The sequence below is a fragment of the Cataglyphis hispanica genome, chromosome 2, assembly GCF_021464435.1.
Source record: "Cataglyphis hispanica isolate Lineage 1 chromosome 2, ULB_Chis1_1.0, whole genome shotgun sequence".
NCBI lineage: Eukaryota > Metazoa > Arthropoda > Insecta > Hymenoptera > Formicidae > Cataglyphis > Cataglyphis hispanica.
In genome coordinates this window covers 6,345,227-6,365,849 of record NC_065955.1, presented here as the reverse complement: position 1 = coordinate 6,365,849, position 20,623 = coordinate 6,345,227, and the positions used below count along the sequence as shown (strand labels likewise).

The window sequence follows — 20,623 nt, the reverse complement described above, 5'->3', positions numbered from 1 at the left end:
TTTTTTTTGTGTGTAATAAAATCGTCATTTCTTAAAAGTATATATTTAACAAGATGAAAATTGTACAAATTAAAAATTTACACATTGTTTCTCAAAAAATTCAAAATTTTATAAAAAATAGATCCCATCCTCTTTCTTACCGATTTCTTATCAATCCTCATCAATATCATTCTTTAATGAACTCTATTCATTTTAAATTTAAAAAATTTAGCCGATATCTCAAAAATTACAGAAATTAGAGATTGTATGATATACATATATACATACATAAATTTTTTTTTAAATATAATTTTTCGATATTTTGGAACATTCTAAACACATTGGCATAGAAAACTGAAAATAGAAAAATTGTGACAAAAACAAAGCTTCCTTCATAAAGATGCAAAAACTATTACATTGCAGTGTAAATTTATCGAGATATATTTAAAATTTGCATATTTTTGCAATATTTAAAAATACTATAAAAATTATATGAAAAAAAAAAAATAAAATCAATGTCTTTCGTAAATATGTAGGTCTTTGTTAATTGTTTTTACATAAAGCATCGAGTGCATAAATTTTTCACTCGCGTAAATATTCAAGTCGTGAAATTTAACTGTCGTGGCATCATAAATCGCCAGGACAAATCCACTGGTCAATCTTTAAAATCGCGATTCTGCAGCCAGTACCGCTTGAAAGCTGCTTTCTCCATTAGCGATATGAAATTTTTCGTTATGCACATGGTGCTCCAGCGTCGGTGTGCAAAGTTAAAAGTAAAAGTTAATTGGGAACGCGCGGCATGGAGCCCGACATGTTTACACTACGATTTATCTCTCCGTCAGCAGCGTTTTAGCTATTTCCGTTAGGATAATTGCAACTGAATAGAGACTTGATTAAACTGGCAGATACGCGCGGTGGATTACTCATTGCAGTTATTCATATTTTTATGCGAAAAGAGCTCTAATTGCACATTTATTCCAAGCATAATTCATGGTGCATAACGGAGTGAATGCAAGGAACTTTATCGGTTACGGTAGTTTCTCATTGCATCATGCCTTCATCTATTCTTGAATACGCACTATATACATAATTACATCTTAGTATACATACGCGCATTGCGAAATGGAAAAATATATTACTCTTAATTGATATTATTGCAAAACATTTCCACAGTTAGATAGCCGTAATTATTAAAATTAAATTCGAAAATTGGCGAAGAGCGAAATCATGTAATTAATGATAAGTACTTACGTTTTTACAGATATTAAAATTTTATTTTGGGCAATGCTGGAGTGGAATATAAATATGTGCGTATGTATGGGTACTTACATGCGTATTTTGTTATAACTAATTTCACATTTCGCGAATATTTTATGTTTCGTGAAACGTTCTGCTTGTGTAATTAAATTTTAAAGATGAAACGTTTTGATTGTTTAACGATAAAAACGAATGCAATATCAATCTTGATATCTTTGCTATATAAAGGGTGAGTCACTAGAAAGAATATCTTCATAAATATTGATTTTAGACAAAAAGATTTAAGATAAAAGTGAGATCACTTCGAAAGAGCTGCATTTTTTTTTTTTTTTGATTGTAAAAGAATATAAATAATTGTTTTTTAAAAAAATATATTGTAAATTATGACATGCTTTTTTTAAAAATAATTATTTTCTTTACACCAATTGATTTATCTCATTATTCTATATATAAAAGTATTACGGTAAGATTATCAGAAACCAAATATTTTACGAGATACTTTATATCTTATATCAAGATACGTCAGAATAAGATATAAAATAACTCGAAAAATACTTAATGAAAAAACTTCATTATAATATTTTGAAAAGCTCTCGAGATAAGCTACAAGAATATATAATGAAAAAAGATTTCCATCTAAAAAAAAAAAAATTAAAATTACAAAAATGTAGTTCTTTCGAAGTAATTTAACTTTTATCTCAAATCTTTTTTATCTAAAATCAATATTTATAAAGATATTTTAGAAGGCAGTTTCTAGTGACTCACCCTGTATATCAATATCGATATCAATATTATAATGATTGATTGTTACATTATCGTGCAGCAATCGAAATATTTTATTTTAATTTTAAATTTAATTGTTGATACTGTAATCGTTTGTCGTTACAATTACAGCAATAAAATGAATAAATAAATTCCACTTTACACGCCGATGACAAAGATACTCCGCTGCATATTCATATCCACGCTTATTAAAAATAAAGTATTTATTTGCGAAGAAAAGTTTGACAGATTCTGAACGCGCATTGAGCATGTTTATTTGTTGTCGCCACCATTATACGTGTTTGTTGATCGTGTTTTTAGAAATTTATGCCGTTGTTCTTGCCAGCTTGCATTCTGTGCTCATTGTTTCGCATTCTAAGGGCAAACATGCATACACATTCACACACACGTTGGACGCGCTTTTAAAAATTTATCAATACGCAAACCACGCAAATATTGAAACGATATTTCATCTCTCTTGCCATTGGATCTTTACATCGTTACCATGATTTCGTAATTTAGCACGCTTCTGCATTTTTATGGTGCTTCACGAATATAACATAGCCCACGTGATCATATATAAATTAAAAGATAAAAAAAAACATTAATTAAAAAATTATTATAAAAATTTAGGAAGAGAGAATAAAAAAGTTTTTATTATTTATTATAAAGCAAGATTTTTTATTAATGCTTTTTTTAATGAGAGGATAAAGATAAAAAATCAGAATTATATTTTTATTATACAGTATATTTGTGTATTTAATTTTCATCTCTACTTCATAATATTTAATTTTCATCTCTATTTCGATTTAATATAATTACTGCTCAGTTACTTATGTTTTTATGTTTCATAAATAATAAATCAAATGGCACCTTTACAAAATGAAATGTTGTTTCAATATACTCAGCAAAGATTATCATCCCACGTAATTTTCGTCTTCATTAGGAACAGACGCACGAATTCTAAGGATGAATGTGGGTAACGCTCTTAAAAATTTATAAACATCACCAGTCGCACCCTCTTGGCGACCATTCAAACGGATCCTTACAAAAGCTGCCTCCCTCCGAAATTTCGTTCCGCTCTTTGCTTGCGTGTCGCACCCTCGAAACTCACCCTCCCCCGTACTATGGTTTATGAATCTTTTAGAGAGAATACAACGAGGTACGGAAAAGCCGCGATCTTTGTTCAGCGAGCTCGTTTACTCGTTACAAGATGTCTTGAATCTGTTAAGAGTTTGGATGAATGATTAAAGATCGATTGTATTGATAGATTTACTACAGGTGTTGAAACAGCGTTAAATTTTATTATAATTGGATACATACACCCGGATAAAAAATATTCTTAAATACCAGAAATTGTTAATTAAAAAAAAATGATCAATATTGTTAACTTTGATTCTTACATCTTTTTTATTCAATATTTATATTTGCATATACGTGTAATATATATAAACTTGTCTTTTTATGTTTCAGCGATCATGGCACATTTCTTTTTCCTGGCTGCTTTCTTCTGGCTGAACACGATGTGCTTCAACATTTGGTGGACGTTTAGGTGAGTCCTGATATTTTTTTCAAATGTGAATTATATAGATATGTGTAGTAGTTTATACGATCTGTTATCTGATATCATAATTTTTATAAAATATAATTTTAAAATATAATTTTAAAAAATTGTTAGGCGAGCTATCGGAAAAGTCTCCATAATACTTTATATTTCGAATATCTGAGAATTCGACCTATCCTTTGGTACTTTAGATGCTCGTAACATTACGTTATTGTCCTTGGAAGATTTCTGGAATTTCCGGAATGTCATTGTACCTCGCGACGTTATCTATAAAAATATTAAAGAAAGAAAAAAAAATATATTTCTCGAGAAAGAAGAGGAGGCACTCCATCGATTTTTGTTGCATAATAAAATACTAGTGCAGGTTGTTGTCGCGAAAGTAGCTACATTTATTGTCAAGTATTTTATTATAGATTCGAAGGAATCCGGAAATATTTAAACGAGATATTAGCGAGCCGCAATCGGAAGATTCGGGAGAGAGAATGGGATAAACATTTGCCTCGTAAACGGATAGCGTGCGGTTTTATTGATTTGGACCGGTTTAGCTTTCGAGCACGCTGCTTTTATTCCTAGAATAATAAAATACCTAATTATCCCGACGAGTATTGATGGCGCGCGGATAATGGCGGAATAAACCTAATTAACGCGTCGCCTCATTATGTGGTTCGAAATAATTATACAATGCGGATAAATCGTCCATACGCGGGCAAACGATCATAATAATTGAACTAAATTTCAGGGCGAGCTTTATTCGTTTCTTGCCCGCGGCATTTTATAGCTAATTAAAGTCTACTCATCCATGTATGATTATAAAAAGTACTAGAATCGCGCGAGAGAACGTATAAATCACAAACGCAATTGTACTGTCGCTCACGGTCACATCTCATTTACGTAATCGTTGCGATTAAAGTATCATGCAGACTACAAACTTGTTTCAGAATTCTAATGAGATTTTCCGATCCATTGATCATGCGTATATACATTTCCGTGGTAATTATATTTCCAGACGAAAACATCAAAGCATCAAATTTTAGCCATTAAAGCATTTTTTTACAAATAATTTCTCTTATTTCGTTTAATAAATTAGAAATCTTTACTTCTAATAATTATATTTTTTAATATAAAAATTAATAATTGGAAAATTTGATATAGAAATGAAAGATAGAAAAGTCGATTCCTATATTTTGGCGCAGAAAGAAATCTTATTGTATACAGTAAGATTTATATTTCTGAATTCCAATTCAGAAAAATAGTTCTGTAACTCTAATACTTATTAACATTTTACCCGCAATTTTAAATTTTAAATAAGCTTTAAAAATGAGTTTTATCCTTTTAATAGGCATTGAATAAGTTTAATAAAAATATCACTATATACTATGATTCGTAGCCGAAAGTCGTAAGAATTGTGATCATTAGGGATAGTAGATTGTCGTCAGACGATAAAAGCTTTGCTCCTCGAGGCAAAATCAGGATGAGAGAGATTGGATCAGGATCACTCGGTCGGCTGGTTAATGCGATGCAACGCGGTCATTATAACGGGTCTCTTCTTCATCTTCTTGCTCTTGGCGTACCCGCGATTATACGGTGTACACTATCTTTTCTACTTTCTTTCTTTCAACCAATCGTCTCGTATCGTGTTTCTTCGTGCGTTATTTTTCCCGTTTCATCGAGGATTTATCTGCCGTCTGTATCTTGCTATGCGTAATCCACGCTCGCAGTTGAATCAGCGTGATTTATGACGCCTGATATATTTATTTAAATATAAATCGATGCAACAATTTCAATTGCGCAAAATCAAATACTATATTTTCACATTTTAGTACGCTCTGGATCGTTTTCCGCGATTATTGTATTACAAATTGTCGTAATTTCAAATTTTTCGTTTTTAGTGCGAAAAGAAATGCGATAGAAAATGCGTACGTAACATAACATGATATATTTATTAAAAACTTTGTTGGGACTCGGGGAATTTAAAAAAAAACAATTTTTTTTTTTTGATAATTTTGTTTTTATACTGTAAGAGGTAGACAATTCGCCAAAAAACCAAAAATATCATACAAATTAAAAAATTTTATCTTAACGAGAGCTATTCAGTTTTATTTTCAATACATTTATAAATTTAGTACTTGAAACTTAAGTGGCTTTATGTTTTGCCTTCATATGAATGAAAAACATTAGAAAAATAATAAAAAAGTCAAAAGAAAATACAATAAAAAAAGCTTATTTTAGGAAATTGCATCAAAAAATATTTAAAATATTCTCTTTACTTGGAATTTTTTAAATACCTACAAAATTAAGGGATTTTCAGGGAAAATTTTTACAGGATTTAAATAGATACCATGATCTCGCTTTCATGTAACATTTCTTGTAACTGTTTCAATTCGCGGTTACTGTAACCTGGATATACGTGTGACAATGATACCTAAGACTAGAAAACCGCGTAACTAACGGAACCTTGGACTTTTCGCGAACCTTTCGCCTGGGTGACGACTAAAAATATTTAAACGCGTGCGGTAAGCCGCGATAAAGCATTCGCATCAACCGCTTTGACTTTTCGACTAGCGTGGTTCGATGAACTTGCACTCTCGCAAACGCCGTCCGCACTTTTATCCCCGTTTTTTTCCCGTCCTTCTCTTTCTCTCGCACGCGCAACGTACACACACCAAAACTGTCGGCGACACGTGCGCCGGCGTGTTGTATCCACTTGTTGAAGTGTCAACGGCACGTTGCGCGTTCACGGTGGCTGCACGGCTTGCTCCGTGATTTTCGAGCTGGAAAATTATCCTGATGTCATTTGCGGCTACGCGCCAGCGTACGCACGGTCGTTGCACTGACCATCGAAAAAAATTATTTTGTGAAAAATATCTTTTTAAAGATATATTTCGTAAATTTTATTTTCTTTATTTTATTCTCTCTTAAAAGTGGAGATAATTATTGAGATGGGATTTAAAAAATTATAGCACGAATAAAGCGTTTTGTTTATATATTCATCAATTTTTCCAAATCTATAAGTTTGAATTAGCAATTTTTCATTCATTGAACGATAATGTTTTATATAACAACATAATTTAGATCCGATAGACTCATAGACACCGTCACAGCAAATCTGACAGGCCGTAATAAAAAAAGAGAGAGAAATTAGCCCTCACAAGAAGTGAGAAATCTTTTTTATAATATAAACTAATAATACTTAAATAGCAATTTTACGTTATCATATTATTCGAGATAATTAATATTTAATTTACTGAGCGTTTAATTTTATAATCCACTGAAATGATCTATTCAAACAATACTAGAGTTTACGATACACTGAACGTGTTGTATAATATAAATCCGTTTCTAATGAACATATTCTATTGTTCTGGTCATAAGGTCAATGATATTCGCCTGCAAGTACGTTGTTTTACACAATGTCGAGCACTGTATATATTGAATCGAGAGAGCCAACTAATTTCACGACTCGTGTAATTTTCTTACGCTTCCGTGGCAGAAGCAACCCAGCATTCGACTACCCAATTACCCTCCCATCGTAGCAATTAGCAGTACTTGTGACATTATTCCATCAAGGAGAATCCGATGCCGTTACGTTTAATTGCACGCGAAGGTCGCGTCGTGAGTTTTTCCGCGTGAGAAGGTTTCTATATGTCGTTTTCTATGTGCTCATGCTTTCCGTCTTCTTTTCTCTCTCTCTCTCTCTCTCTCTCTCTCTCTCTCTCTTTTGCTCTGACACTCTCGCGCCTATATTTTCTGAGAAATTATTCAATTATCTAACATCCAAGTAGCTTCCCACGGTAAACTGCAACCGCCAAGTCTTATAACACGACGTTGTGACCTCGGCGTGCACTTAGCGTTTCTTCTCTAAATGAATTTGCATTCTGCATAGCTGCCAGTATCCTTTTGCAACGCATAAATTTTTCTCAGAATTATTCACACTCGACAGGTCTCTATTATTTGTTCCCCAATAAAAATATTTTTTTACTAATACACTTATGTAACGTGCGTGTAGATGCAGTATATTTTTTGCAATAATATCAATCTTTTGAGATTGTACGATTAAAGTAAAGAATTTCTCCGCACTCCGAGACGTAAAAGAAGAAAGATTTATGAATGGCCATTTTACGAGAAGGAAGGAAAAATCGTTCTTAGAGATCCCAGATTCCAATGTACCTCAATTATTCGAGTAAAATTGTTGTCTCTCGGAACTTTAATAGTAGCCGGTTGAGGGGGAACGATGCACGTGAATTCGCCTTTAACACGAGCAGCACAATCAGTCATTGTCAACAACGAAGAAACTAATTTCAATGGTTCCCAGCAAGACAATGGCCGATCCAGCAAAACAAAGCGAGCGTGTCCTGCAAAGAGTGGTCAAGTGTTTTGCCGTTCGCGTATATCTATATATACATATATGTACATACGTTCGTTAAGGTCTCTTCTGTCCCTGCGAAGAACTAGCTCATTAACTTCATTTATCTCGCTCTCGATAACCAGTCTCCTCGATTTCTTTGATCGCGCGCGAATAAGCGACTGTGCGTGACGCGAATGATTAAGGATGTATCTGTCATATGTATCTGTCATATGTCAAAACATTGACAAAAACATGAAAATTTCGTAGACTGTTCTACTATTTCTTCCGAGTATCTATGCAAAATCTGAGCACAATTCTCTTGACGGTTTGGAAATTATTTAAGTTTAAAGTTATTTTTGATTATTATGAAAAATCACATATTGTAGCGCTTATTGATAAATTTGACAAGAGAAAAAATATCGAAAATTGATAACGAAATAAAAATTTTCACATTTATTAAGAAAACTCTAATAAATATTTGCAAAACTTGATTTAGATCCACTTACTCATTTAAAAATTATTTATTGACACTTGTAGAAAAATTTTATTTTTCTCTCTCTCTCTCTCTCTCTCTCTCTCTCTTTCTACAAATCACTCGTTTCTTTTCTTTCTTACAGTTGATTTTAGGTGATATTCATGATCAAAAATTTTTGTCATAAATTAGGAAAAATATTAATTTTAACTATTTTCTTTTACGAAGACTCTATTGTTTTGTGATATTAAAATTTTTTTTTATAATCCCGATTTAATTTTTTAAACTAAATAAACGAGTAATAAGAAATATATATAAACGAGTAATAAGAAATAAAAAAAAAACGAGTAAAAAAAATAAGAAATATATTTGTTGTTTTTAAATTTGATAGTTTTTTGTTACTACTGTAGTCAAAATATCCTTAAATTTCCGCAAGAATAAAAACTTGCGTTAGAAATCAAAAGCGTGCGACTTGATTTATTTAATTACAGTTTCTCCTACAAAATAGTGTGTCTCATATTTCCTAAATGATAGAGCATAATTCACTAATATCTCATTTATCACCTCTTATTAACTGCAAAATGCTAGGATTAAGAAGGTGCTTAATCGACTAAGAAAAGGCTATGATGAGACCATGATTAACTATACCGGGCTTAATCTTATCGCGTGGCGACCGCTTCGTAATGATAGTCGATTAAGCCCCCTTCTGTACTGTCGCGAAAGCGACTCATTATCTTTCTTCCCTCGTTCTTCAGAGTCACCAGATTTTTTTCGCTATCTCTTTTACTAATCCGCTTCCGAATCCCGCATCGATGAGCGCATCTTCTGAACAAATTTCCGCTTCGTCTATTATTGTCGCAATTCTCGCAATGTCAAAAAATCATATCACGCGATTTATTTCTCTCTCGACATCCTCTACTTTTCCGATCTTCTTGTTCTTCAAAGAATAAAGTCGGTTTCAATGCGTCAGTTAACTATAAATACATCGATTCTCGTCCATTGACGGGTTTGTTCGAACGTTAAAGTGGATGCCAAGAGGAACGTGACCTAAATATCCGAAACTAGGCCTCCCTGAGTGAGAGCGCTTGTCGAATTTCGCAAGGCACAATGGTCTTCTTGTAATTGCAATACGTATGTATATTCAACTGATCTATCGGCAGGAGGACCGGAACGAGGCCTGTGTCCTCTTCTACAGTCAGTCACGTCCGCGCGAGATTATATCTTGTGTAATTTGATCTGGTCGCGGATCATTCGTCTCGTTGTACGAATAATTTCCGACAAGAATCACATATAGCAAGCCAGTTGTTTCTTTATATTTAGTTATTTATTTTTTTATAATTTTTTTCTATATACTATTTTTTATAATAATTTTTTCTCTTATATATATTTATATATATATTTTTGTTTATTTATTTATTTATTTATTTATATTTTTTTTTATATATAGGTACAAACAAAATATAGTTATAATATAAAATATATAATAGAGTTACGATAAACAATATAATATAAAATAATATAGAGTTTGAATAAATTTAAAGAAACAATTTTTGTGAAAGAGCATGCAAGTAAATTATTTCTCAATTAAATACATATATAAATTTTATAAAATATTAATAGAAACAAATATATGTTACTATTTTTTACAAGTTTAACTTTATTCATTAAATTACAATCTAAATGTCAAAATATAATACATATCGATACATTTTCCTCGAGCGATCATCACCTTCGTCTGTTATATAAACTCGGTATTTGGAGATCCTTCGAGCACGAAAATCAACAGACCTAACGTAAAAGCGAACTCATCCGGAATACACACGGGATATACACTCTCGGTCCGAGTGTGGCGAGGTACTCGTGCGAGGCCCGTTGCCGGCAAATGCGGAAGGCACGGCAAACCGACAGCTACGACCGCAAACGCGACGGTCAGCGTAGTAGATATGTTGTGCGACGGCAGCGGTGGCCGCAGTCTCGAGCGCAAGTTCTCGACGAAGAAGTTGCCGCCAGGCCGAGTTTCGAAGTCGGACGGTTAAGCTAATTTAGGGTCACGGACGAGAGAGAAACTCTGGCCGCGCGACCCGTCTCGAGTGCTATCGAACTCGGGCCGAGATCGAGCGGTAAAGGGAAATCGCGCGTGTATACAGGTATTCGATTCCGAAGGAGAGTCATTCTACCGACTATAACGAGATTTAGACATCTACAACGAGCTTCGCCTTTACGGCACCAACTGCCAATTTGTAAATTGATAAAAGTTAAGGGAAAACAGCGATCTACGTATGTCAAAGTGTTTTAAAGGGGCATACCCGTTTGAAATCTCGAAAAATGGATATATTTTCCAAGTCTTTTTACAATGACTTAATAAAAATTTTTAATTTTTTTACAATATTAACTAACTACTTAAATAAAAATTTTCAGTTGAAAGAAAATTTTTTTTAAGTTATGCGGATATTTGCAGAGCTCCTCCAATTTTATGGTGTGCATGAAAACGTTTCTTTATCATCTCTAAAAGAGATAGAAGTTTTTTTTATTAAACATATTAATAGCTATCTGCTGTCTAAGCGTTTTTTTTTAAATTTAAAAAAAATAAAAAAATATATATTGAAAAAAAGTCCATCTTTTTTATTTATAATAAAAAAAAATGGTGAATTGAATTAAAAAAGATTTCGTTAGCAGAATCGTATTAGGAATTTTATGAGGAACAAAAGCAGCGTGCATGAAAATGTAAATCTGCAAATATTTGCATAATTTCAAAAATTTTTTTAAGCTGAAAATTTTTATTTCAGTACTTAATAATATTGTATTAATATTGTAAAAAAGATAAAAAGGTTTTATCAAGTCGTTGCGCTGCAAAAAAAATCTAGAAAATGTACTTATTTTTCGAAAGTTCAAATGGGTGCCTTCTTAAGTCTTGCAAAACAGAATATATATGGCTTATATGGGAGAGATAAAAATTTAATTCTCTGATTTTTAATATTTGTAAATTGTTTAAAAATTTTGTTAAATTAACCATTACTGCATATAATCTCATACAAAAGGTGACTTGCCGGGAAAGAAGCTATGCGTTCCTCTTTCTAGATCACAAGCGGGTTAACGACTTCGACGTCCTTCCTCCTTTTCCTCTTCGCGGCGTTGCTCGTTACGCGTTTAGATAATGCATGCAAATTGCGTTAACGTAACGTGACTGTCGGCTCTAAAAGCCGGGGGACCTCGGCCGGTTTTGCTAGTCAACGACCCGCCCGTGTAAAGATAAACGAATAACCGTCTCGTTGTGTCACTCTCGGTGTGTGCAGCTTCCATTCCCGCAGTCTATTATGCGATTGTCGGTTATGGCGGGTGTCATGAAATGCGGTGTCCCCGCGGGAACCGCCAGCGGCAAACCAACCGAGTGAATCACGCCGGAGCTTTTAGAATTCAGGACACGTGTTGCTGGTCGCATCCCGGCTCTTCTCCATTTTATTTCTCGCGCGTTCTGATCTTCGGATTCAGATTCGATTTGTTCCGGAGCGTTTCCTGTCCGCGAACCGTTTCATTCAGTTTTCGCGTAAACTGACCATATCAGATATCGATATCGGTAGAAATAAATATCGGAAAATGCATATATAACTATTGTTGTTTCTTTTTTTTTTGGAGAGGGGGGAATTTAACGTTTACTTTTTCTTATCGAAAATATGTCGAAAAAGATTATTAGATGTTATTCGCAATTTTTTCGGATTTTGATTAAAGGGACATACCGTTATGGGCTTTCTTAAATTGTCAAATAAAGCTTCATTATTTATTTTCGTCTTTACAATTTAATTCGTTTTACAATGTTATTTTCTAACACACCAACAATTCTATCTTTATTATCTTCAAATATGATGTGTAATACGGAATAATGTATACGACATAAATTTCTAAAGACATAAATAATTAGCTAATAGTTAAAACATTTATTGCTACCATTTCGTATTAAATCTCTAGGCATTGCTAAGTGTTGAGATTACATAAACCGACGTGGCTTCCAGCTTGGCTCATTAGCTACCGTAGAACACTTTTCCTCCTCTCTCTCTCTTTCTTCTAGATGCATATATATATATATATATATATATATATATATATATATATATATATATAATGAGTACCGCTCGGTCAGAACAGCTCGAGTGAATCACGCGAAACCTTTAGAACTCACGCGTCGCCGGGGTTCTCCAACGCGAGCATGATACACATCATCGTGTCTTCGCCGCGTATTTTTGTTCCCCTTTGATACGTGCCGCGTGGAAGATAGATCTTCCGCGAAAGAAAGCAGGGTTTATTACCATGATCGATGTCCCCGGTCGACTTGGCCGCGCGATGAAATTCTCTGGTAATCGCGAACGTGTAGGGAGAACAGATGAAAAGGAATCACGGTAGTCCGCGTGTCGGGATATGCAGCAGCCGATTTCCTTCAAACTGGATCGGGGGTGTCTCAGGAGCCGCTGCCCCTCGTTGCCTCTTCGTTCAGGTCGTGTCGCGACTACATAATGCGCCATTTGCATAACACAATTGCGCGTTACAGTCACGCAGGACGACGCTGCCCCCCGCGCGTCCATTCCGCTCTGCGTGTTGTAATAACACAAAATAACAATGCATTATAATATAATCATGTTAAATTGCAGTTGTAACTTAACTTACCTTTTTGCCTATTTTGAGACGCCGTGGCTGCGCCACGTGTTTTGCGTGACAAGTTACCACGTGATATTCCTTTATTTTCTCATTTGTCGCTAATTTACGTGGGCTATTTTCTCGAAATCCTAGTCAAAAATAATGCGACAAAATTTTTTAATCAACTACATCTCATTATATTCTGTTATAATATGTATATCGCAGACAAGTTACATAATCCGTCATTTTATAAAATGTCTAGGCATTTTATAAAATGCGATCAGATTCTCAAGTCAGATTGAAAACGAGATATATTTTACAATCTGGCTAAAAATTTTAGTCTTTTTATAAAACGCTAACAAGCGACTCGCTACATTGTCAAACGCAACGATTTATACATTATTTTAGATTCTGGTTGGTTTATTTCAGTTTATTTATAAACTTTTATTATAAACGACGCGTTTTTATTGACCTTACTTTATGTTACATTTGATAAAATAGTCACAATAAATATCTTTTTTTTATTTTCTTTTTAACTTATATTTCTTTTTATTATTCGTTTTCAAACATTATTTTCGAGAATTTTATTTATGTTACTTTTATAAAACCTTAATTGTAATAAATACTACAAGTATTCATAAGTATAATAAGTAATAAATACAACAAGTGTTCATACAAGCTTTTTCTCGTTTAGAAATACCTATAATTATTTATTAATATTATAATATAATTATCTTTTTCTATAGATGGCTGTTCTACAAAGACAGTTCATAAAATGACTGAAATGATTTCTGAGTCAGAATATAAAACCATGTTCAAATCGTTATGTTTGGTGAATTGTTATATAATAGTTAAAAATTTCATTTTTAACTATTATATAACTTAAGAATGAGGCTCTTTATAAAATGCCTAGACATTTTATAAAACAACGGATTATGTAATCTGGTTACGACATATATAATAATTATTTAGTATAATTTATGCATCTCTCTTTCTTTAAGTATTTTATTTTATATTCTAATCATTATTAATTATTATTATTAATATTAATAACAATCTCTCTAATTGCATGATAATTTGCGATCGTAGACATCTTGTTAGGAATCGCATAAATAATCAAGAGATTCGTCGGATGAACTGCGAGAAATGTCTTCCTCAACATTCGAGGACAAAAGTTGTACCTTGGCGCGAATGTACTCTCAGACTATATCAAGAACGTTTCTCGTGCATCCTGTGAACAGACCGAGTAAATCATGAACGGTCGTTAGAATTCAGAGTCTGATTCTCTCGAGACCCGGTGCAGAGGAAAGAGTATCTCTTAGTGAGCGGTGCCAAAGATTCATGCTGTAGTTCGTGTACTTCTTGTCGATGCTTTCATGCTTTTTTTTTCTTTCTTTCTTTCTTTCTCTGACTTCTTCATCTTCGTATTTATTTTCTTTTCCAATTTCATCTTGTGACAAAATTTTTTTTTTTTTTTATTTTTACTAACGAGATCAGGAAATGATAAACGCACATTCAGTGACAAAATTTTTTTATATATAATTAATTTCTTATGTCGATAAATAATTATTTTAATTTTATTAACATTTGATTATTAACTATTAATTATTAATCAAGTAATTAATTACAATCGGTATACATATATGCATCTTGCATACATATATTCTTATATATATATTCTTTTTCTTAGATTATCATCTAGTTTCTTATTTTTAAAATTACTCGTTATACCATCGCGTGTTATCTCACGTTCCATCGTACTTCTCCGCGTGCTTTCGCAATCGCGTTAAAATTCCTCCATGATCTCAGCTCTCCGGATCCCCGTTTGCTTCATTAGCATACGTTAATTTGTTGTTAATTAATTAAACAGTGGCAATTACTTGACATTTCTTCGCTTTATATACAATAATCCGGAGACTCAACAAAGCTAAATTTCTCTTGTTGTTATCTTTTGTGCATCTTGCACGTTATATATCACCTTGTATATCCGGAGAATATGTTTGTCACGCATGTGCGAGCATGCGTTGCGAGACTGGTGGTGCCAAGTTACATGACAATCTTTCGCCGCATCGGCGTTTTTTATCTTACTGCTTTCTGCAATATTATGCAATGGAAATGCATAAATTATAAAGTGCATAAACCATAAATGCGCATAAATTAGGCAAATGAATAGTTAGAGTTACTTACAATGTAACTCGGTAACTATAAACTCTTTGATGAGTAACATGTGAGTGAGAGAAAGAGAGAAAAAGATTGAGTAAGAAAAGTAATCTACCACTTTTAGGACGCGACTTTGTTGATTGAAAACATCTGGTAGACTTAGGTCTTCTATTCAATTTCCTAACAAAACTGCGGCGAATTAAATTCCAACTTTCATATATTTTCTTATGGAAGTTCCATTTTCGACAACATTAATTAAAAGTAACTAAGATTTAACTGATTTCTTTTCCTTTCAGAAAAATGGAACAATAAAATAACAGAGATTCAATGAAACTTTGGTTAAATAAAAAGCTAATATTTTTACTAACGGACTGTAATAGCATACATATTGTCGCAAATAAAGAAAAAAGAATAAAATTAGTTTGCAATAAAATTAATCTTGCATTGGATCTTCTTATCCAGAAAGTTTTTAAAAAATTCATTTTACATCAGTAATATATGTGTAGATTACCTTTTATAATATTTATATAAAATAATTCTATAACATAATAATATAAAATAAAAGTTTCTATTATTTGTGTGACAAAATGAAGTTGAAGAGAGAAAATAAACGCGAAAGATTAAGATTTAATTAAGAGAGGGAATGCAATACGAAAATCTTGTTCTCGCGTTTTCACGGCTATTTGTATGAAGGAATGAATTTAAAATCCGGATCTTTATGAAGAAATTCGTAGAAAGAAATGAAAAGCCGAAAGGTATTACGCTGATGCATGAAAGACGTAACGTACAATTGGCTCGGCGATTCTCTGACAGTGAACCCTCAGAAGCGTGACATTGTCAGGGATCGTACTGCATGATACGCTCATCTTCCGTGACCGTGGTTTGCAGTGATTGCACTCTTAGTCAGTCAGGGTTCGCTGAATTTCAACCGGTACGATGCAATGATAGATACAATCAGTAGGCTACCTCAAACCATCGATTAAGCAATTTTTTAATTCAAAATCTAAATAAAGTAATTCTTCTCTCGTCTTCTCTGCACAGTTCGTTGCAAATTATGGGATTTTGCGATGTATACGTATTATTTCTTCTGTATTTCAATTTTTAATCAAGCAAGTACAATCTTTTATTAAAATACTTTAATAAGTATCGAGTAAAATTAAATACACGGACGAAAATTAAAATTTCTACATCAAGAAGGAGTTATGCTGAGTGAACGAAAATGAATGTTTGTTTATATAAGTATTTACTTTTATTACATTAAAATTTTTTTTTTTTATTATATATATTATTTGTATATATATTTTTATTGATGTACATATATATATATATATATATATATATATATATATAATAAAAATATATATAATAAAAAATATAATAATAGTAAATAATGTAAACAAACATTCTGTGTAATTTTTATTTGCCCAACATAACTTTTTTTAGTGTTGAAATTTCAATTTCTATCAGTACACTTTCTAGACCTCGAGTGTGTAAACAATATAATGTTGATAAAATTCTTGTCGATGAAATCGAAAAAAATATGAAAACTAAATTATTTGTTAGTACATCATACATTTTCAGATCTCACTGAAATGTTGCAAGAAATATTAGAGACAAATATAAATATAATTATTATATAAAAATTTAGAGATCGAGATCGTGATGTAAAGAATATACTCGCGCTCACGTTTCAAACGTAATTATTACGTGAGTATTTTATTATTCTAAAATATTTTACTTCATCTTTTCGTAAAACGAGGTCGTGTTTTTTGCAAGCCGGTCTAACCACGCACAATACAGGGAACTCGCCAGAAAAGGAAGCGAAAGGCAAGACCGAGACGGAGCATCGGAGCGTCGTCGGCAAGAGTCGACGACCTCCGTAGCCGCAGGTTGCACCTGCATCACCTGCCGGACCCTGCTTTCGCGGTGGAATCGCTCGTACGATGATCCCCGATCCTCGGCGGAAAAAAAAAAAAACAACCCTTCTGCGGTAGAATCCGGTATGGAACATCGTGCGAATGAATGCGCCGCGCGTTGCAGCGTGAAATTCTCGAATTTGCAAATTCTACGAATTCTTTTAGACTCTTTGGAATAATACGCGAGAGAGAGATGCAGCTGTGCGAGGCGAGAAGCTCTTCGTGCTTCTCAAGTTGTGTTTATTTCCCGAACGCTCGATATAGCAACGGGCGAGAACTCGAATTTCGGCAGATAAGCAACGTACTATTTTTGTGATTTAAGCAAGATTTATTTTTGCTATTACCTTCGTCAACGGAATTGATGAATTAATACGATATTTTTGAAAGATAAAAAGAAGAAGTCTTTTTTTCTCTAACATTGCACATCTTTATATAAGAAATCTTCAACAAAACGTTCGTATAAATATATTAAAATTATCTCTTAAAATTAATGAAAGATTAAAATTTTATCTAGTCTTAGTACGAAATATCTATTATTTACTCGAGCTTATAGAATTTTTAAAAATTGATTTTTTTTTTATTTCTTTTAATATTTAATATTTTAGAAGTTAAGAATTATTGTCTCAATTTTTTCTTTATTGAGGAAATCTAGATTAGATAAAGAATTTTTAGATATAAATGATAAAGTTGATGTGAAACTCTCTACAAGATTTTTTTCACTTTTTAATAAAATAAAATTCTTCTGCAATATACACGTTCTTGCAACTGCATGTTGTAAGGAAGTGCAAGTTATGTAAATTTGCAACTGTTCGGAGAGTTCTTCTCTGCTGCTTCGTATTCAAATGTGCGAAAAACGTGTTCGAAACCGAGTATTTGTAATATAAAAAAGCATAACATACTGTTGTACTTGCATTGTGAAAGTTATGCTCGTCTTTTTATAGGTACGCAATCATTTATATATATATATATATATATATATATATATATATATATATATATACATACATATAAAAATAATTTTTATACATATAAATTTATATAACGAAAAATTTATTTGCCTAAAATTCAAAAATTTATAAATAAATGTATTATGAAACAAATATCGAATTTATAAATATTGAATAATTTGACATAATTAGAAATTTAAAAAATATATATAATAATATTTAAATTATTTACAATTTATTTTCCTTTTGAAATAGAAGAAAATATTATTTAATTTTACAAATAAATCTTTCTCTATGTTTATATATCAATGTGTAAACGTTAATGGAAATAATTATATATTTAAATATTTTTTATTTATATATTTTTTTTTAATTTTGCGAATTTAGAAATCATATAACTACTTCCATTATATGTATTTTAAATTACGAAAGATAATAAAAATTTGTAACGTAAATGTCAAATTTATGGTTTTTCAAAAACACGAAAAAAAGAGGATGAAATTTCCCGATGCGCATTTTTCTTTTCTGAAATGTGAATATGTGAAAAGAGATTGCGTAGCAGTATGGAATGTGAAAATCTCACACCTCCGATCCGTGGTTCTTTTCCATTCTTCGAAAGTATGAACATACAAATCGCGAATCGTGAAGCTCGATTTATTTTTCGTAAGAACGCTCAAGATATCAACATGATTTTGTTGTAATTTCCGTCACTTCAATGATATTTTTGTACTTGAATTGTTTTTGTAATATTCTTTTATAAGGGCACACGGCTAAATGTAGTTCAAGAATTATGTAAGTTTCTTATTGCCGTTGGCTCCGTGCCATTCAAATGGCTCCTGCGCTTCTGTCTTCGCTGCGCTTATTAAAATATATCGTCGAAAATACTTATAAAGAAACTCGTGAGCCCGTGTTTATTCATGTTTTTACGCCGGCTTATCGCCTACATGATCAAACATATTAAAATCGATATCAAGAAAATAACTTTGACACTCGAGCCGGGCGATATATTTGGATACTATACAACACCTTGTAGAAAGATAATAATACTCGCTCGACACTCAAACTCGATTTATTCGCTCACGATTTAAAGTCTCTCGGGTCTTGTTGCGAGTTTAATAGGCGTCTTTAATTCGCCAACGATACGACCGTTGCTAAAGCAAAGCTTGCGCTGCTTATCGCTATTGTGTTAGGAAATAATTATTGTTCTCTATGAAACGTAACGGTAACGCGATACACAATTCTCATTCTACAGAGTACTAACGCGAAAATCGACCGCGATAATTCTATCGATGACCGAGAAACAAGTACAGATAAGCGCGGGTGATCGTAGCGGTTTTCATTGTGAGCTCTCGGATAAATGCTCCTTGTCAGATTAATTAGCGCCAAGGGAGTCTGTGCATACAGAGAAATGGCTCCACGTTTAATAACGGTGCGCTCGATTTTTCTGCCCGCGAGAATTGAACGGTAATACATGTCTATCGTGTCGTGTCCTGATATACTTTTACCGTTGATATTTCAGATTATTCAAGACAGGTTTTTAACTCTCGTTCATTTTTTTAACTTCTTGCATTTTGATCGCATTAAGAAGACGTCTTCTTCTTTTGGGAAACACGAAAGAGAGAGAGAGAGAGAGAGAGAGAGAGAGAGAGTAAATTGTTCCATCATAAGTGTATTCTATTTCTAAAAAAAAATTACACTGTTGACATTATGAGATTCCTTTTTTGCCTTAAATTCTATCAAGTCATTTCTGGTAGATTTTTGTAGCGTCAATTATAAATCTGGCTCAATTGTAAAAATGGCATCATGTCAGATTCGTAATCAACGCTAAAAAAATCAACCAGAAATGATAGAACTTGATAAAATTTAAGGCAAATTAATATTGAACAATATTATTTGAAAATTGATATAAAACCTTCGACGTTTTATCTTTCGAAAAGAATCAAAAGACACAGCGGAGATAACCGTGAAAATCGTTCGTGTTATCATCAGAAACGGCAATTCCCGCAAAAGTGGTTAGCTACATGAGAAATTATACGCTTCGAGCAACGCACCTAATTGTCCATCCAATGAAGGCGAGGTCATCGCGATCTCACGTTAGTCGCTCTTCCATTTCCGCGAGAAAATGAGAAAGGGCGCTGAGCGCTTTCCTTGAGGCCTCAAACGGCAATGCGACCAGTCAGCTGATCGGAAGATCGGCGGCGAGCGAGTTCACTACATTAATTAACCCCCATAATTGGCTACGTGCCAGCCAAGGCCCGGACGAGCTATCTCTCTTAGGGGGAACTTTTTAACCTCCCTCTAATTTAGATAGCGACATACATATATATCTCATAAAGTCGGAACTAACTATGCATTGATTTACCATTAACAACATTTAACAAACGATGTTCATTTTTGTAATACAGATTCTTAGTGCCCTCGAAGAAGTCTCATTAAAATTGATATTTATCAGTCTTACAATTAAGGATGTTTTGGCTGTATAATAATAGTAGCAGAAAGTGGCAAAATTAAAAAAAAAAAAATTTTACGTTTATACTGTTTAAAAAATTAAATAAATAAATCCGAATTAAAGTAAAATAAAATGGTTTTTAATAT

The 20,623-nt window shown here is 32.7% G+C and overlaps 1 protein-coding gene across 1 annotated transcript in view; it reads left to right on the top strand.

Annotated features, from left to right (window-relative positions):
- LOC126858955 (probable G-protein coupled receptor Mth-like 1) overlaps nt 1-20,623 on the top strand; it is a 138,768-nt gene that overhangs the window by 50,728 nt on the left and 67,417 nt on the right. The window contains exon 4 of the mRNA XM_050609726.1: nt 3,472-3,550. Within this exon, the coding sequence (XP_050465683.1) occupies nt 3,472-3,550 (79 nt within the window). The remainder of the gene's footprint in view (nt 1-3,471; nt 3,551-20,623) is intronic.